The sequence below is a fragment of the Panthera leo genome, chromosome C1 (genome assembly GCF_018350215.1).
Source record: "Panthera leo isolate Ple1 chromosome C1, P.leo_Ple1_pat1.1, whole genome shotgun sequence".
NCBI lineage: Eukaryota > Metazoa > Chordata > Mammalia > Carnivora > Felidae > Panthera > Panthera leo.
The window spans coordinates 220,123,765-220,140,658 of NC_056686.1; the positions used below are offsets into that span (position 1 = coordinate 220,123,765).

At 54.3% G+C, this 16,894-nt stretch overlaps 1 protein-coding gene across 9 annotated transcripts in view; it reads left to right on the top strand.

The window, feature by feature from the left end:
- Positions 1 to 16,894, top strand: part of FARP2 (FERM, ARH/RhoGEF and pleckstrin domain protein 2) — a 104,591-nt gene that overhangs the window by 82,004 nt on the left and 5,693 nt on the right. For 7 of the 9 annotated variants that reach the window (XM_042950835.1, XM_042950838.1, XM_042950839.1 and 4 more), the window contains 7 exons: positions 2,397 to 2,486; positions 2,863 to 2,996; positions 3,389 to 3,470; positions 6,232 to 6,469; positions 9,358 to 9,488; positions 14,831 to 14,899; positions 15,487 to 15,576. In XM_042950835.1, the coding sequence (XP_042806769.1) occupies positions 2,397 to 2,486; positions 2,863 to 2,996; positions 3,389 to 3,470; positions 6,232 to 6,469; positions 9,358 to 9,488; positions 14,831 to 14,899; positions 15,487 to 15,576 (834 nt within the window). The remainder of the gene's footprint in view (positions 1 to 2,396; positions 2,487 to 2,862; positions 2,997 to 3,388; positions 3,471 to 6,231; positions 6,470 to 9,357; positions 9,489 to 14,830; positions 14,900 to 15,486; positions 15,577 to 16,894) is intronic. The other 2 variants (XM_042950843.1, XM_042950844.1) reach the window with 1 other exon arrangement.

The following is a 16,894-nucleotide window of genomic DNA, read 5'->3' on the forward strand; positions in this document are numbered from 1 at the left end:
CGGGGTGGTGCCGTCCCAGCCCCGCTGATCTGCAGCCAGGCTGGCCGGGCTTTTGCTCCCCTGGGAGTTTCCCTAAGAGGTTTTTCACTGCATTGGAAACCTGCGGACCACCCTCGGTACACAGGCAGGCTGGCCTGACTGCCACACCCCTGTGTCCCGTCACCAACTGGTGGCGCCTGTGACGTGATGGTGAGCTAATCAGTGACACTGCCGTGGCTGTGTTTCTGAGCATTTCTCTGTGGGTACTTTCATCCCCCACAGAAGAGGAGTCGGTCTGGAACCTCAGGGTGACCCTGCTTCTGCAGGATCGCACTCAGGGCTAAGGCACTGCTTGGGACCCCACACAAAGGAAATGTGGGTAGGAAGCCAGCTTGCCTGCCCCGGACCCCCCACCCAGAACCCCCGGGCCGACAGCGTGCAGGTGGAGGTGTCCAGGATCAGGGACACTTGGCCGCATGGGGGTGGGCAGAGGCTGCAGACGGGGAACGTGGGCCTCCTCCTCGGCTCTGGCCCCCGAGAGCTTGCTGGGCACTTCGAGCTCAGGTGCAGATGGGGTGTGTCAAAGAGACTGGACTGAATCAGGATTTGGAAAGTCATGTTTCAATAGCACAAAGCCCAGAAAGAATTGAAGAGCCACAGAGGTTGCCACTCTGCAGGGAGGGGGTCTGGAGCTCTAGGAACAAGGGGTGGGCACTCCAAGGAGATGCTGCTGGGACCCCGGTGTTGTGTGACCGCAGAGCAGGCTCACCGGGGCTGCTGGGACAGAGCAGCTGTTGACTATTTGGAAAGAGTGGGCCGCGGGGAGTAGTCCCTGTGGGTGGAGAGGTCACGGCCAAATCGGTGGTCTCCGGGGCACACAGGAGGCATGAGACTGTGTTGTCACCGTGGGAACATGGCAACCTCTGGTCAACTTCACGTGGGGGCGGGGGCACAGGGAGGAGAGGGGCCCCCAAACAGCAGCCTCTAGCCCAGCCTCCCCTGTCAGCTTCTCGCCGGCGTCGAAAGCCCATCCCAGACTCGTGCAAACCCGACTCCTCACCTTCCTCCCCAAACCTGTCACCTCGGGGATGGCAGCTTTGTCCCTGGGCCTGGACCCAAAATTACAGTCAGCTTTGTCTCCTCTGTCCCTTGGACCTCTACCCACACCAGAACGTGACCAGGAGACTCTTTCCGGGTCCTGCTGCTCCCCTCCCCACTACGGACGGAGCCTTCTGCCAGGCCCCAGCCCCCCATGCTGCTCTTGGCGCGGCATCCGAGCCCCTCCCAATGAGCTCCAGTAGGCCCCAGAGACGCCCTGCCTCCCCCACCAGTAACCAGCTCACCTGTCTCTTGCCCGTCCCCCCCATCCTTGACCTCCAGCCGGTCTCCCACTACCCGACCCCCCGTCTCTGCCGGCAGGGGCTGCGGCCGCCGCACACCTCCGGCCTCCACCCTCCCCGCTCTGCCCTTCCTCCCACTGCTGTCGCTCCAGCGCGGGGGCCTCTACTCCTGGGCGAGTCCCCGGTGCCTGTGTGCCGTTGGTATGTGCTCTGTAGGTGTTTGCTCGGTGGCCTCAGGGACAGCCAGCCCTAGAGAAGTCCTCGGCCGGGTGGGGGAGCTACAGGGGAGCGTGCAGGGATAGAACAGAGCAGGGTGTCAGCCAGGTGGGACAGGACGGAGGAGGGACCTTCGAGCCGGACCTTGACAGAGGCGGCTACCTGAGGTGCCCATGGTGTGGAGGAGCCCCACAGGGCTGAGCAGGGCCACCCACGTGGGGGCATGCGGCCTGTCCTTTGCTGGCCTGCCGAGAGCTGGGTGTGGTGTGGCCCAGGTTCCCAGGGGGCCTGCGGCAGCCCTTCCTGCTCTCGGGTCCCCTCCCTGCTGATTTGGCTGCCGGCACCTGAGAGTCAGGCAGAGGCCGTGAGGACGGAGAATTCGGAGCTCCCAGGGCGGGGTCATTTCTGGCCCTGCACTCAAAGCGTGTTAGCCGGCCTGGTGCTCTGACATTGGGCACAGTTAGAATGTTTGGCAACTGTAATGACTTTTTTGTGAGTTCAACTTAATCGTTTCTAGTCACATACATGCGTGTATACAGACACATGTATCTGTTAACCAGCTACACCCCTGGCAGCGATACCAGAACAATAATTTCATTACAAAACCAGCAATAAGCTTCAAAACATGTTGATGTTTGAACAGTGATTTTTTTTTTCTCCCTCCAAAAAAATAACATAAAATGGGAAAACCATGTAAAGGAGATCCATCTGGGCTTGTGTTTGGACTCACAAGTAAATCCCGTCAGGAATTACAGATGAAAAGCGCACAATGATGTCAGCTTGGACAGAAGAAAGCGAGAGCTGTGAGCGTGGGCGACGTGGCCGACAGACACACGCTCACACTGTCTGTGCCTCTTGCAGAGCATGGCAGCAGATGAGGCCTATTTCATAGCCAAGGAGATTCTCGCTACAGAACGAACATACCTGAAGGATTTAGAAGTTCTCACTGTGGTATGAAACCTAAATCCTTTGTTACTTTGTCTTCTTTAATATAATCGACACCAGAAATAGAGGATCTCTCCTGAGAAGTAGCTCTTGGCCAGCATGAGATGTACATGTTTATGTTCTATTAAACATGTTTGCCTTCAAGCCTGTCTAAGAATAGAGTCAGAACAGTGAGTCCAAGTTTTTTTGTAAAACTAGTATCCATTTGAAGCTTTTCACCCAGAACTGTTTTCGTATGTTGTGAAAAGAATTGGGCGATGGGCCAAGAGGACAGCTGTAGCACTGATTTGAACAATGGGGAATCTGGGATGGGTGCCGTGTGTCCTGGGGCTACAGACCATCAGGGGCGAGGTTCCTTGGTCACCCTGAGCTCTTCCCGCAGTGGTTCCGCAGTGCGGTGGTCAAGGAGGACGCCATGCCTGCAGATCTGATGACCCTGCTCTTCTCCAACATAGACCCCATCTACGAGTTCCACAGAGGCTTCCTGCGTGAGGTGGAGCAGAGGCTGGCACTCTGGTAACACCCTGCACACTCGGGCGGCCCCTGCCCTGGACCCCCACACGGCCAGCTCCGCCGGTGTAGCTGTATCGCTGCCCTCGGGAAATTCCCAGCTTCAGACACTAACTCGCAAGAACCATTGTTTGGTCGAAGCATATTTTTCAAACTTGTGGGAGGGGTAGACCTGTAACAACAGCCACTTTTATTCTTCCTTTTCCGTAAGAGAGAATGAAGTAAAGGTACATCCACTTTTTTGCCTCGTTACCGTCTTCTGTCAAATATGGGCCTCCCACCTGGAAGCATCTCACTGCCATTCTAAGACTAGGACAGCCGGGCGCACGAGCATCAAAGTACAGCTCGCAAGTTTTAACGAGGTTTTGACCATATTTGTCCATCTCTGTCTACTCCAGGGAAGGGTCTTCCAGTGCCCATTCCACAGGCGGCCATCAACGAATCGGGGACATCCTGCTCAGGAACATGCATCAGTTAAAGGTACCACGTGTGGGTGCGATAACTCCATACCTAGCAGATGACAGTGCGCCCTCAGCGTTGCCCTCAGAGCAGCATTCCCTCAGAGCGGTTATCCCCTCAACACAGCTTTCCCCTCGGGGAAGCTTTCCCCTCAGGACAGCCTTCCCCTCAGGACCAGACTGCATTCCCCTCAGGACAGCGTTCCCCTCAGGACTGGACTGCATTCCCCTCAGGACAGCATTCCCCTCAGGACTGGACAGTGTTCCCCTCAGGACAGCGTTCCCCTCAGGACTGGACAGTGTTCCCCTCAGGACAGCCTTCCCCTCAGGACCAGACTGCATTCCCCTCAGGACAGCCTTCCCCTCAGGACAGCCTTCCCCTCAGGACTGGACAGTGTTCCCCTCAGGATAGCGTTCCCCTTAGGACAGTGTCCTCCTCAGACAGCCTTCCCCTCAGGACAGCTTTCCCCTCAGGACCAGACTGCATTCCCCTCAGGACAGCGTTCCCCTCAGGACTGGACAGTGTTCGCCTCAGAACAGTTTTTCCCTCAGGATAGTGTTTGCCTGAGGACAGAATTCACCTCAGGTCATTTATCCCCTCAGGACAGCTTTTTCCAGGGGAGTTTTCTCCTCAGGATAGTGTTCACCTCAGAGTTTTCCCTCAGAAAGCGTTCACCTCAGGACGGTTTTCCCCTCAGGTCATTTTTCCCCTCACAGCAGTGTTCCCCTCAGGGCAGCATTTTGCTCAGGACAAAGTTTTCTTCATAGTAGCCTTTCCTTCTGGGCAGTTTTCACCTTAGAGTGACACAAAAGTCAGGATGAAATTCCCTTCAGATCAGGGTTCTCAGGTCACCATTCCCTTCAGGATAGCTTTTCCCTCAGGGCTGCAAAACCTCGGGATGCCTGGGTTGCCCAGTCAGTTATAAGTCAACTCTTGGTTTCAGCTCAGGTCATGATCTCGAGGTTTCATGAGTTCGAGCACCGGGTCAGGCTCTGTGCTGGCAGCACGAAGCCTTCTTGGGATTCTGTCCCTCTCTGTCCCTCCCCCACTCGCGCTGTTTCTGTCTCTCTCAAAATAAATACACTTAAAATTTTTTTTACTTCATTTTTTTAAAGTTTTTTTTAATGTTTGTTTATTTTTGAGAGAGAGAAAGAGAGAGCAAGCACGAGTGGGGAGGGGCAGAGAGAGACAGAGGGAGACACAGAAGCAGGCTCCAGACTCTAAGCTGTCAGCACAGAGCCTGACACGGGGCTTGAACTCACGAACCGCGAGATCATGACCTGAATGAGACGCTCAACCGACTGAGCCACCCAGGTGCCCCTAAAAATTTTTTTGAAAAAAGACTGCAGACCCTAAAGACAGGGTCCCCTTAGTGCAGTTTCCTCTTCAGGACATCAGGACATCATTCTCCTCAGACACCCTTCCCCTAAGGACAGCATTTCCCTTAGAGCAGTGTTCCCTCAGGACAGCCTGAGAGGGAGTAGCGTGCTGAGGGCTGGCGCTCCTGACGCCTGCTGATCCACGATCCACAGCGGGACATCAGCCCCTAGTTGACCCGTGTAGTTGTTGCTGTCCTTGCTGAGCTCACCAGCTGCCGTAGGATGTGCAGAACATGTCTAGGCTGGCAGTGGGTCTTTGCACACAGGTCTGCCGGCTTATAGTTCCGGTTTTTTCCCTCAGACGCGTTAGAGCTCCCTGAAGGGAATGTGCCAAGGAAAGTCCAGAGCGCCTCTGGGGAGCCAAGGTCAGCAACATGGCGGAAGCAGCACGTCTTCTCATTAGGACCGGTTGGCACCGGTGCGGAAGACAATGGGGCCAGCCGTGCTTTCGCTGTTCGGGGGTCTTACTCTGGCTAAACACACCTGGGACAGGGGCCCCACCCACAGGCTCATCCTGGAGCAGCCCCGCGGCATCCTGCCCGGGGACTCAAACCCACTCGTACTGCCCTGGGCTTGCAAGCCCTCATGCCCACTCGCTGGGCTGCCCGCCGCCTCCATCCCAGGCCCGTCCTGCCTTCCACCCAGTCCAGCCAGACTCCTGACATATTGTAGGCCCCGCTCCTAGCAGCCTGGGGGGCCCACAGATCCCTCAGTTCTGTCTTCAGAGAGCCCTGCTCGGAGCGCCTTCTCTTACCCTGAGACTTGTTTGGTTTTCTGAGCCAGGTAGCAAATTCGTCATTTCTATCCCAAAAGCACTTGCACAAATTTAAAATCAAAATACACACAAATCTGTCTGAGGTTATCGTACCACAGACGTTATGTGTAACATTAGTAAAACGAACTGATTTAATATTGAAACCTTCTAGAAGGTAGAGAGGGACTGGCTGGGATTATCTGTATAATACTCAGAATCCATACGTGTGTGCTTTGATTTGTGCTGTAAGAATATCAGGAGTGATCACTCCCACTCCAACAAGTGGCTCGAACACCCGCTCTGCTCTGCACGTGGCTGGGACCTACGGCCCCTGCGGGGCTGAGGGCAGAGGGGAGCTTGGTCTGTTTCCCTGCCGCCCAGCACCACCGTGTCGTGTGGCGCAGGTTACGGCCCTCTCAGCCCCAGCCCTTCATCTGTAAAGTGGGGCTGACACCCCGTGTGCCCTCACCACACGTGGTGGTGACCCTGTGGCTGAGCCCCGCGCTCCGTCCGAGGGCCGTCTGGTCGCACGCGCACCGGCCGTTCTTTCTGTCTTGCCCCATTGAGATTTCCGGCTGACCAGGCTGTCCGCGCGGGCCCCCCTCTCCCGCCCTCCTAACCTGAGGCCCTCCCTTTTATGCCTCAACAGGAGTTCACCAGCTACTTCCAAAGGCACGATGAAGTCCTGACGGAACTGGAAAAGGCCACCAAACGCTTTAAGAAGCTGGAGACGGTGTACAAAGAGTTTGAGCTCCAGAAAGTCTGCTACTTGCCCCTGAATGCGTTCCTGCTGAAGCCCATCCAGCGGCTGGTGCACTACCGCCTGCTGCTCAGCCGGCTGTGCGGGCACTATGACCCCGGGCACCATGACTACGCGGACTGCCGTGGTGAGTGTGGGCCGGACACGCAGGAGCCGGTGCGGCCCGGAGCTGGTGTTGGCCGCGTGCCGGCGCCGGTGTGGACGGGTGCCAGAGGCCCGGCTACAGGGCAGCATGCTGGCTTTCTTACTGGGAACTGGGGAGTGCGTGGCTTCCCCCCTGGGAGGGCTGGTCCGGCCGCAGTCCCCTCCCCGCCCGCCCCGCTGCCGGAGAGGTGGGTGCCTGTCCTTTAGCTCTGCCACTCCAGGGCAGGGCTCTTCTCTGCACGTCTGCGCAGTGTAGGGAAGGACTCCGATCGCCTCGCAAAGTCACAGCGGCCTCCTGCTGTGAGGGGTTCCCCCCCCTCACCCAAGTCCACTGCCGGTAGAGAGCAGCTCTCAGAGTGACCCTTTCTGGCCTTGAAGCCTTGGCTCTAAAAGTCAAGCATTTGAGCCAGCATGGCCCATTAGAAGCTTCTGATATTAATGAGCTTGGTCATTTTTATTTGTGTTAAAGGGACAAAGGAGCATAAACCCAGAGCTTTTAAGCCTACAGACGACCTCTAGTTGTGCACTTCTGGTGCCAGCCTTTGTGCGAGTCCCCTACTGTCATTGGAAGATGAAAGATTATTTAGCTGGTCCCCACCTAGTCCTGAAGGGAGTAAATAAGATACTTTCTAATGTGTCATAGGACACTGACATCTCCCTTCCTCTTCATTCCAAAAGCAAGGGCTTTCTGCTCGATAAAAGGACAAAATTGTGGGAAATCCTCGCAAGCACATTTAGGGTGATACAAGTACAGAGCGTTTATAAAAGTCCGTTGGCCGTGGGGTGGGCGGTGCCGGCAGGGGAGGCCCGGGCTCCAGGACACGACAGGGAGGCTAGTGCAAGCGGAGGGGTGGGGCCCGCTCGCTACCACCGGCTTCCCACTTGGTGGAACCCATCCCGGGGCTGATGCATGAGAGGGCTGGGGTTTTGCTGATGCAAAAACCCAGCAAGGTGGCGTGTCTGAACGTGCTGTGTGAATTGTTAACATGACACAGTGTTGATAACCCGACAGCCTGGATGGGTTTGCCTCAGAGCCTGGCCATCTCTAGAGCACTGGGAAAGCCATGGACGAAACACATGCTTAGCTGACAGCAGCGGTCAGGGCCCCTTCCCACATGTGCCCCGACCTCCAGGGCTTCCTTGAACCTGTTGGGCAAAAGGGGATCACTTTAGATTGAGGCTTGCGTTGTGTTTTTTTATTTTTATTTTGTTAATGTTTATTTATTTTTGAGAGAGAGAGACACACACACAGAGTGTGAGCAGGAGAGGATCAGAGAGAGGGAGGCACAGAATGCAAAGCAGGCTCCAGGCTCTGAACTGTCAGCACAGAGCCCGACGCGGGGCTCGAACTCACAGACCGCGAGATCATGACCTGAGCTGATGTCAGGCGTTTAACTGACTGAGCCACCCGGGAGCCCCTTGTGTTGTTATTTTATCTTTCATTCAGTAAGGGTTTCCTGAGGGCGCTGCCTGGCACTGGCTTGGGGCCACACGTGTGTGTCTGATCCCTCGACATCACTGTGATTCTGTGGAGACTCAGGCACAGGTGGGCCTGGGGACATCAGTTTGGCAGTAGGTCAGACACGTGTCCCCAGCTTCCACAGCCAACAAAGGTGCAGTGCGAGCCCACGTTCCAGCCCTGTGCTCCATGCACACAAGGCGTCTGAGAGCGAGGGACACCAGCGAGGCAGCCCGCGGTGCACCGGCAGAGCAAAGCAAGCATCCGTGTGCCCCCGCGTCCAGACTCAACGGGAGCCCTGCAGCACAGCAAGGCCGGATGCGGCAGGCGCTCAGGGCCGTGCACCGTCCCTGGGGCTCTCCCAGCGGTTCCTCCGGAGGAGTGGCTCATCAAAGCACGCGCTTTCTTATCCGATTTGATCCTCTTAAAGCTGTGAGGCAGGGGTGGGCACCCCGCTGGGAGCAACCGACTTGCAGGGGCGGAGCTGAGGGTGCAGACGGCTCCCGCTGTGCCCCTTGGGCGCACCAGGCAGTGGCCAGGCTGTCAGCGGAGGTTCTGGCGGGAGGGTGGAAGCTTCTCCGAGCCGTCCCCAAGAGGAAACGAAATGTGGCCACTCTGCTCTGGCCAAGCGGCTGCTCCCGGTGTGGCCTGGTCAGGGCTGTGTGGTGAAGGCCACCCTCCGTGGCTGCTTTTGTGCTTTGTCTGAATGAATTTCCCGTCCTGATGATAAACCTTCATATCTGTACCGGAACTACAAGATTGGCATGCGTTTCTCGATTCAAGGAGAAAAAGGACAAAGGTTTTGAAGATGCGAATTATTCACCTTTCAACTACAGTAGCTAGTTCTCCGTAAAAAACAAATACGGCTGTGCCCAGAACGGCAATTATTCACAAAGACCATTCTTCCTGTTTTCCAAGCCGGAGCGTTAGCTAGTCAGTGGTTTGGACGGAACAGGTCCAAATTTCGAGGCATCTGCAGGGACCCCCACGTGCTGTCCCTGGCAGTTGCAAACCATGGACGGCAGTCCCGTGAGGACTTGGGAGTAGAATGTTCCTTGGGTTAAAACTGCCTTTTAAAATGCCAGTTCCAGGGGCGCCTGGGTGGCTCAGTCGGTTAAGCGGCCGACTTCAGCTCAGGTCACGATCTCGCGGTCCGTGAGTTCGAGCCCCGCGTCGGGCTCTGGGCTGATGGCTCAGAGCCTGGAGCCTGCTTCCGATTCTGTGTCTCCCTCTCTCTCTGACCCTCCCCCGTTCATGCTCTGTCTCTCTCTGTCTCAAAAATAAATAAAACGTTAAAAAAAAAAATTAAAAAAAAATAATAAAATGCCAGTTCCTGTTGCAGAGGTGTGGGTGGAGGGTTCCTTCCATGCCCACCTTCCCCGGTGCCTGTACTGAGGGGTCTCTCCTCACAGATGCCCTCCAGGCCATCACAGAGATGACCTCCACACTCCAGCACAGCCTTGCCCGGCTGGAAAACCTCCAGAAGCTGACAGAGCTGCAGCGGGACTTGGTCGGCATAGAGAATCTCATCACTCCCGGCAGGGTGAGTGACTTCGAGGAAGTTTTTTGAGATGGTCACCTAATTGTTTGGTTTTTATCCAGTGTAGTTGACAATACATTGTTGTGTTAGCTTCGTGTGTGCAATACAGTGATGGTTCTGTGCTCCTCACGGTGAGTGGGCTCTCAATCCCCCTCACCTGTTTTACCCATCTGCCCACCCACCTCCCCTCTGGGAACTACCAGTGTGTTCTCTATAGGTAAGAGTCGTTGGGGGGGGGAGGGGTTGTCTCTCTCTTTTGTTTTTTTTCATTTGTTTCTTAAATTCTACGTACGAGTGAGATCATATGGTATTTGTCATTCTCTGACTTCTTTCGCTTAGCATGATATTCTCTAGATCCATCCACGTGTTTGCAAATGGCAAGATTTCATTCTTTTTTATGGCTGAGTAATACCCCATCTTATCTATACACCACGCCTTCTTTATCCATTCATCGGTCAGTGGACTTGGGTTGCTTTTATATCTGGGCTATTGTAGATGATGCCGTAGTGAACTTAGAAGTGCAGGTATCTTTTCAAGTAGTGTTTCCATATTCTTTGGGTAAATAACCATAGTGGAATTACTGGGTCGTAGGGTAGTTCTATTTTCAATTTTTTGAGGAACCTCCACACTGTTCTCCAGAGTGGCTGCACCAGTTTGCACTCCCACCAGCAGTGCACGAGGGGTCCCGTTTCTCCACATCCTCATCAACACCTATTGTTTCTTGTGTTTTTAAGTCATTCCAACAGGTGTGAGGTAATATCTTGTGGTTTCCATTTGCACTTCCCTAGTGATGAGTGACATTGAGCATCTTTTCATGTGTCTGTTGGCCATGAGGATGTCTTCTTTGGAGAAATTTCTGTTCGTACCTCGGATTATTTTTTCATGTTGAGTTGTGTAAGTTTTTACATATTTTCGATACTAATCCTTTCTCAGATATGTCATTTGCAAATATGTTCTCCCATTCAGTAGTTGCCTTTTTGTTTTGCTGTTTCCTTTGCTATGCAAAAACTTATTTTGATGTAGTCCTAATAGTTTAGTTTTGCTTATGTTTCCCTTGCCTCAAGAGAGATATCTAGAAAGATGTTGCTAAGGCCAATGTCAGAGAAATTATTCTGAAGTTACCTCTTCTAGGATTTTTATGGTTTCAGGCCTCACATTTAGGTCTTTAGTCCATTTCAAACTTATTTTTGTGTATGGTGTGAGAAAGTAGTCCAGTTTTCCCGGCACTGTTTGTTGAAGAGACCGTCTTTTCCCCGCTGTATATCCTTGCACCTTTTGTCAAAGGTTAATTGGCCATATAATCATGGGTTTATCTCCGGGCTCTATTCTGCTCCACTGCTCTATGTGTCTGTGTTTGTGCCGGTACCACACTGTTTTGATGACAACTCTTTGTGGTGTATCTTGACATCTGGGATTGTGATGCCTCCAGCCTCGTTCTTTTTCACTTCGTTGCGTGTAATTGAGACATGAGTCACATACTGCAGAATTCATCTTTCCAAAGTGTACAGTCCAGTGGTCTTTAGGGTATCCACAAGGTTGTGCAATCATCATCGCTAATTCTAGAACATTTTCATCCCCCGTGAAAGAAACCCTGTACCTGTTAGCCGCTCCCCTCCCCCGTCCCCAATCCACGGCAGCTACTGATCCACTTTCCGTGCATTTGCCTCTTCTGGACGTTTCCTCTAAGTGGAATCACTGTGTGGCCTTTGCGTCTGGCTTCTTTCACTGAGCATCATGCTTTCGGGTTCATGTTGTAGCACGTCAGGGCCTCACTCACTTCTGTGGCTGTAAATTCTGTTCTCTGCATACAGCATACTCTCTGGATCCGTTCATCTGCTGGTGGACTCTTGGGCTGCTCCCCCTAACGGGGACCGTGAGCAACACCGCTGTGAACATCTGTCCCTGCCACACAGGTCCATCTGTGAACACGTTTCCAGTTCTCCTGGGTAGACACTCAGGGGTGCAACTGCTGGGTTGTATGGGAACTGGGTTTAACCTTTTGAGAAACTGCCAGTTTTCCAAAGTCTTTCAGAGTTACCAGACAGCTTTACGTTCCCACCAGGGGTGTGTTGGGATTCCGGTTTCCCTGTACCTTGTCCCTGTGAGTCTAGGCGTCGGGCTGCTACACAGGGTGTCTCACCGTGGTTGCGATTTGCGTTGCTCACACAGCGGATGCCAAGTTTTTTGTTGTGTGTTTGTTGGCCATTTGTGTGCCTTCTTTGGTGAAATGCCACTTCAGATCCTCTTCTCCACCCGGGTTGTCTTTTTGCTGTTGAGTTGTGAGATTCTGTATCTGTTCTGGATACCAGACACTTACCAGAATAGGATTTGCAAATATGCCCTCCCATTTTGTGGGGTGTTTTTTCACTTTCTCGATGGTATCACAGCACAGAAGGTGTTGGGTTTTGTTTTTAGGGATTTCTTAATTTTTTTTTATTTATTTTTTTAAATGTTTTTTAATGTTTATTTACTTTTGAGAGAGAGTGAGTGTGAGTGGGGGAGGGGCAGAGAGAGGGAGACACAGAATCCGAATGGGGCTCCAAGCTCCAAGCTGGCAGCACAGAGCCCGACACGGGGCTCGAACTCACGGACTGTGAGATCATGACCTGAGTGGGAGTTGGATGCTTAACCGACTGAGCTACCCAGGCGCCCCCAGAGATTTTTGATTTTCACGAAATCCAATTTACCTATTCTCTCTTGGGTTGCTTGTGCTTTAGGTGTCACAGCTGAGACATCACTGCCCAGTCCACAGTGTGAAAATATACGTCTGTGTTTTCTTCTAGAAGCTTTCTGTGTTTCAGCTCTTATATTTGTTAATGTTTATTTATTTTTGAGAGAGAGCATGAGCAGGGGAGGTTACAGACAGAGGATCCAAAGTGGACTCCATGTTGACAGCAGATGGCCCGATGTGGGGCTCCAACTCACGAACAGTGAGATCATGTCCTGAGCCAAAGTCAGACGCTCAACCAACTGAGCTACCCAGGCTCCCCTCAGCTCTTATATTTAGATTTGATCCATTTTTAGTTCATTTTTATGTGTGGTGTGAGGTAGGGGTCCCACTCCATTCTTTCCCACGTGGACATCTAGTGTTCCCAGCACCATTTGTTGAACTGTCCATAGACACAGATATGCAGGTTTCTTTTTGAACCCTAGTTCCCTTCCATGGGTCTACATGTCTCCTGGCTGCTTGCTCCTTGCTTCACCACTAATGCTTTTTGCTTCGAACTTAGTACTGTCAACCAAAGAAGACTTTTTTAAGGGTTGCGTGGGGGATGTTTCTCATCCTAACACAAATTAGACTGTGGTGTGTAAGTCACGTGTCCGTGTTAGCCTTGTTAGAAGGTATGGAGAATGTGGGATCACAAAGAAAAGAAATGAGCTACACTAAAATGTACAGGAAGGGGGAGCCTGGGTGGGTCAGTCTGTTGAGCGTCCAACTTTGGCTCAGGTCATGATCTCGCGGTTCCTGAGTTCGAGCCCCGCATCAGGTTCTGTGCTGACAGCTCAGAGCTTGGAGCCTGCTTCGGATTCTGTGTCTCCCCCTCTCTCGGCCCCTCCCCTGCTCGAGCACTGTTTCTCTCTCTTTCTCAAAAATAAATAAAACATTAAAAATTTTTTTACGTACAGGAAGGTTCTGACCTCCTGGACTCAGGGCTTTGGTTGGTACCCAGACAGCTCTGTGTCCTTTCTCTCCTTGCCACGTGGCTGAGGGTTGCGGCTGGCTGTGAGCTCCTGGAGGTCAGTAGGGCTCTCAATACAGGCTGTTTCTCTCAGTGCTCCACGCAATGGGTTATCGGTGGTGGCCCAGGGGACCGTCACTACAGGGACTGGAAAACCGGGCGGGGTCTCTGTGTGGCCCGGCAAGTTGCTCCACGTCTGGGGCCACCAGGGGACTGATGGCAGCTGCTTGGCTCAGCACCTGGCATGAAGTGGCTGGTCTGCAAACACTTGCTGCCATAGTTGTTTTTAGCCCAAACCTCTAACGTCTTTATGACTCAGGGCTCCTGGTCTCCCTGCTTGCTAAATGCTCATGTCAGAGACAGAAGCCACACCAGAGACGTGAGCAGAGGAATTTAAGAGCCAGGGTTATTAACTAGGAAGAAAGTTGATAATGAGGTACCAGAGGGCCAGCAGGGCCCTGTCAAAGAGGCAGAACGCAAGTGCCACCCGGGGCGAGCCTGCAGCGCCGCAGGCAGTGTTGGAAGGAAGGGCAGCCACGGACCTGGGACACACTCCCCCGGAGAAGGGGCTGCTGCCCTGCGGCTCCCCGGGGCAGAGGGGGAGGAGCCGGCTGTGTGAAGGGAGGAGCCCTGCAAACAGGACTGGGGGCCGCAGGAAGGGGCTGGGCTCCCCGCTCACCCTCAGCCCAAGAGTGAGAAGAATGCGTGCAGCTGGGCAGGTGGGTCCGCAGGGGTTCCGCTAAGCCCTCAGTTTTACGCCCTCATTCGGTCCATTCGAGGGCCGGGGTCTCTGGCGAGTGCTCAGGGTGTGAAGCTCACGCTCCTGCTTCTCTGAAAGGAATGACAGATGACAGCAGAATGTCTGGAAATTGTCCAAACCAGAATTCTTCGGAATTACCAGGACCGACACTTCCCGCCATTGGTGTGGGCAGTCAGGCCTGTGTGGACGCCCGAGGGCCTGGGAAGTGCTGCTTCCGGGGCAGGTGGGGAAGTGTGAGGGTGTGCCCGGGTCCTGGTGGTGCCATCAGGCCATGGCGGCAGAGGCCGCACCCTCTCCTCCTCGGTGGAGGGACAGCCCAGGACGAGTGTGGGCGGCTCCCACCAGGGCCTCATTCCTTTGGGGTGGAAAAGCCTGCGTGGTTTCGGGAATCATTTCTCCAAATGCCAGTGCCCAGGTGGCAGCTGACACTAATTACCTGTGAACATTTGGTGGGAACCAGCTGTCCCTTCCTCCCTCCCATTCTCAGGCTGCTCTGGCCGAGTTTTTCCTCAAAGCTGAACTCCGGTATCTCTGTGTCTGAACCTTCCAGAAGCTTCCCCTCAACAAGAACAGTGCCCTTTGCATTCCATGAAGGCTCTCAGCATAGCTGGCCGGTGGCGACACGGGGCTGCAGGTGTTCAGCAGACAGCCTGGGGACCGACTTGGAAGCCAAGGGAGGCGGGGGGGGGGGGGGGGGGGGGCAGGGGAAGGGAAGAGGTCGGAAAAGCATGGAGCGTCCTGGGTAGGAGGGCACTGTCGAAGGGTCGGACGGGGGCCTGTGAGTGGCTCATCCAGACCGGCTCAGAGAAGTATAAATGGTGACATCACCTGGCCCTCAGCCCCGCCAGCACACCACCTGCAGAGGTGGCCTTCGGCACAAATAGGACCTCATCTCTGTCTTTTAGGAGTTCATCCGCGAGGGCTGCCTTCACAAGCTCACCAAGAAAGGTCTGCAGCAGAGAATGTTCTTTCTGGTAGGTGGGGTGGGTGTGGTTGTGTCCGGTGAGCCAGCGCTGAGGCCCAGGCAAGCAGCCCCAAGTCAGACAGGAGCCCGCCTAGGACGGCACAAAACACTCGCAGCGAGGCGCCTGCCTCATTCTGTGTTCTGGGGGCCTGTCTGCAAGGCCATCAGAAAACCAGAAGATAGAAAAGTCCACATTCCCGTTGCTGCAGGAATGTTCTGCTGAGAGCTGGCTTTGCCTCAGAGAGGCCCTCCCGGTGGGTCCCCTTGATCAGCTCCCTTCCTCCTGCCACTTAGGAGACCCCAGCCTGAGCCACCCTGGCTGAGCCTGACCGGAGGACCAGCCAGAAGTCCCCACCGCCTCCAGCTGGCGGGCACTGGGCGTGCGGGCCTAAGAGATCTGCTGCCTCGTGTGGTTACCAGCTCGTCAAAATAATCGTGTGACTGAAAAAAAAAAATCCCTTTTTTGCCCAAAATCTCCAGCAAGCTAAGCCAATTTGATAACCACATAAAGGCCCCAGGCGCTGAAGTTGGTCTATTAAGACATTGAAACCTGTCGCTTGCTTTTAAGCTTCATGTAATAAAGCCTGTCGTCTTCAGTTCTCAGATATGCTGCTCTACACAAGCAAAGGGGTCACGGGTACCAGCCACTTCCGGATCCGGGGCCTCCTTCCTCTCCGTGGCATGCTGGTGAGTGCCAGGCACCGCGCCGGTGGTCGTTACTATCCCTCCTCATGCTCCAGCCCACCTGCCGTTCCCCTGGGGGCCTGTCCCTCCTTAGACGGCACAATGGGAGACCCCAGTTGGGTGCTCAGGGAATGGGGCTGACCCAGCTCTTGAAAAAAAAAAATCCCGATCCCCTTTCATTGTTCTTGTGCTCATCCCTTCTCACATGGGCCGTTCTCTTCACGTCGTCTGATCGTTCCTAGTTCTGTCACACGTGCACATGCGCGCACAGCTTCAAAACCGGAAGACAGCACCGCCAACAAGTCGTCAGGCTGTAGTTGGGGGCTGGGCTCGGGCCTTCCCTCCACGTTCTAGAAGCTGGCCACAGGAAATGTCGCACCCCGTCTGTGCGCCGCCGTAGCGGGCCTGGGCCACCGGTGACCCTGTTGCACAGCGTGCCCTCTGTCCACACCACACACCAGTCAGCATGTCTGTGTCCCCCCAGCACAGGCTCAACCAGACACTTCAGTGTGGTCTCTGACGAGCCCTTCGTTTTGATGTGACCCAGTTCCCCAGCCTTACCTTTTGTGGTGGGTGCTGTTCGTGGTCTGACGACCCTGCGTGAAGGTCTCAGAGAGGCTCACGCACACACATCGACTCACTGTCCATTCGCCCTTGAGTGTGAACCTGCACTCAGCCTGGACCCCGTCTTTGGGAACAGTCAAGATGGCTGGCCAGGTTCGGGTGTTTGCCACAGAGCTGTGCCGTTGGTCCAGAACAGGCCACACTACAGTGAGCGTCTCTCCTGCAGCCCCGCCAGCCTCCCGTCCAGGTGTCCACGGGCGGGGGCTCAGACACCACTCTGCTACACTTGCCTGGTCTGCCTCAATTTCCCCACCCTTCTTCAAGGGTGTTTTCCCCTTCCCGGCCCTCCGTGTTCCTGGGCACTGTGCCTCCTTCCACTGGGCACCCGAGCCTGTAACATTTGGTGGTTTTCCCCACCCTCAGCAAAACGGGGCCTGTCCGAACACACCCCTCTGCCCTCGCTGGAAGCAGACCCCATCTGTTCTAAAGTGTATATTTTTTAATTATACTTTCATCATAGAAAAAAAAGGAAAATATAAAAATCTCTCATAACTTCGCCACCAAGTAACACGCACTGTTGGCATTATTGCAACATGCCCTTCAGGCTCCGTCTGTACGGGAACATTTCCATGGGCGGCACGGCACAATCACCTACAAGCTCTTCTGTAACTCGCTCGTTCTTGCTCAGCGCTTCATCCCTGACGTCTCCTGTGCTTGTAATAGGTGGGCTCCGTGCACATTTAATGGAGACGGGCAG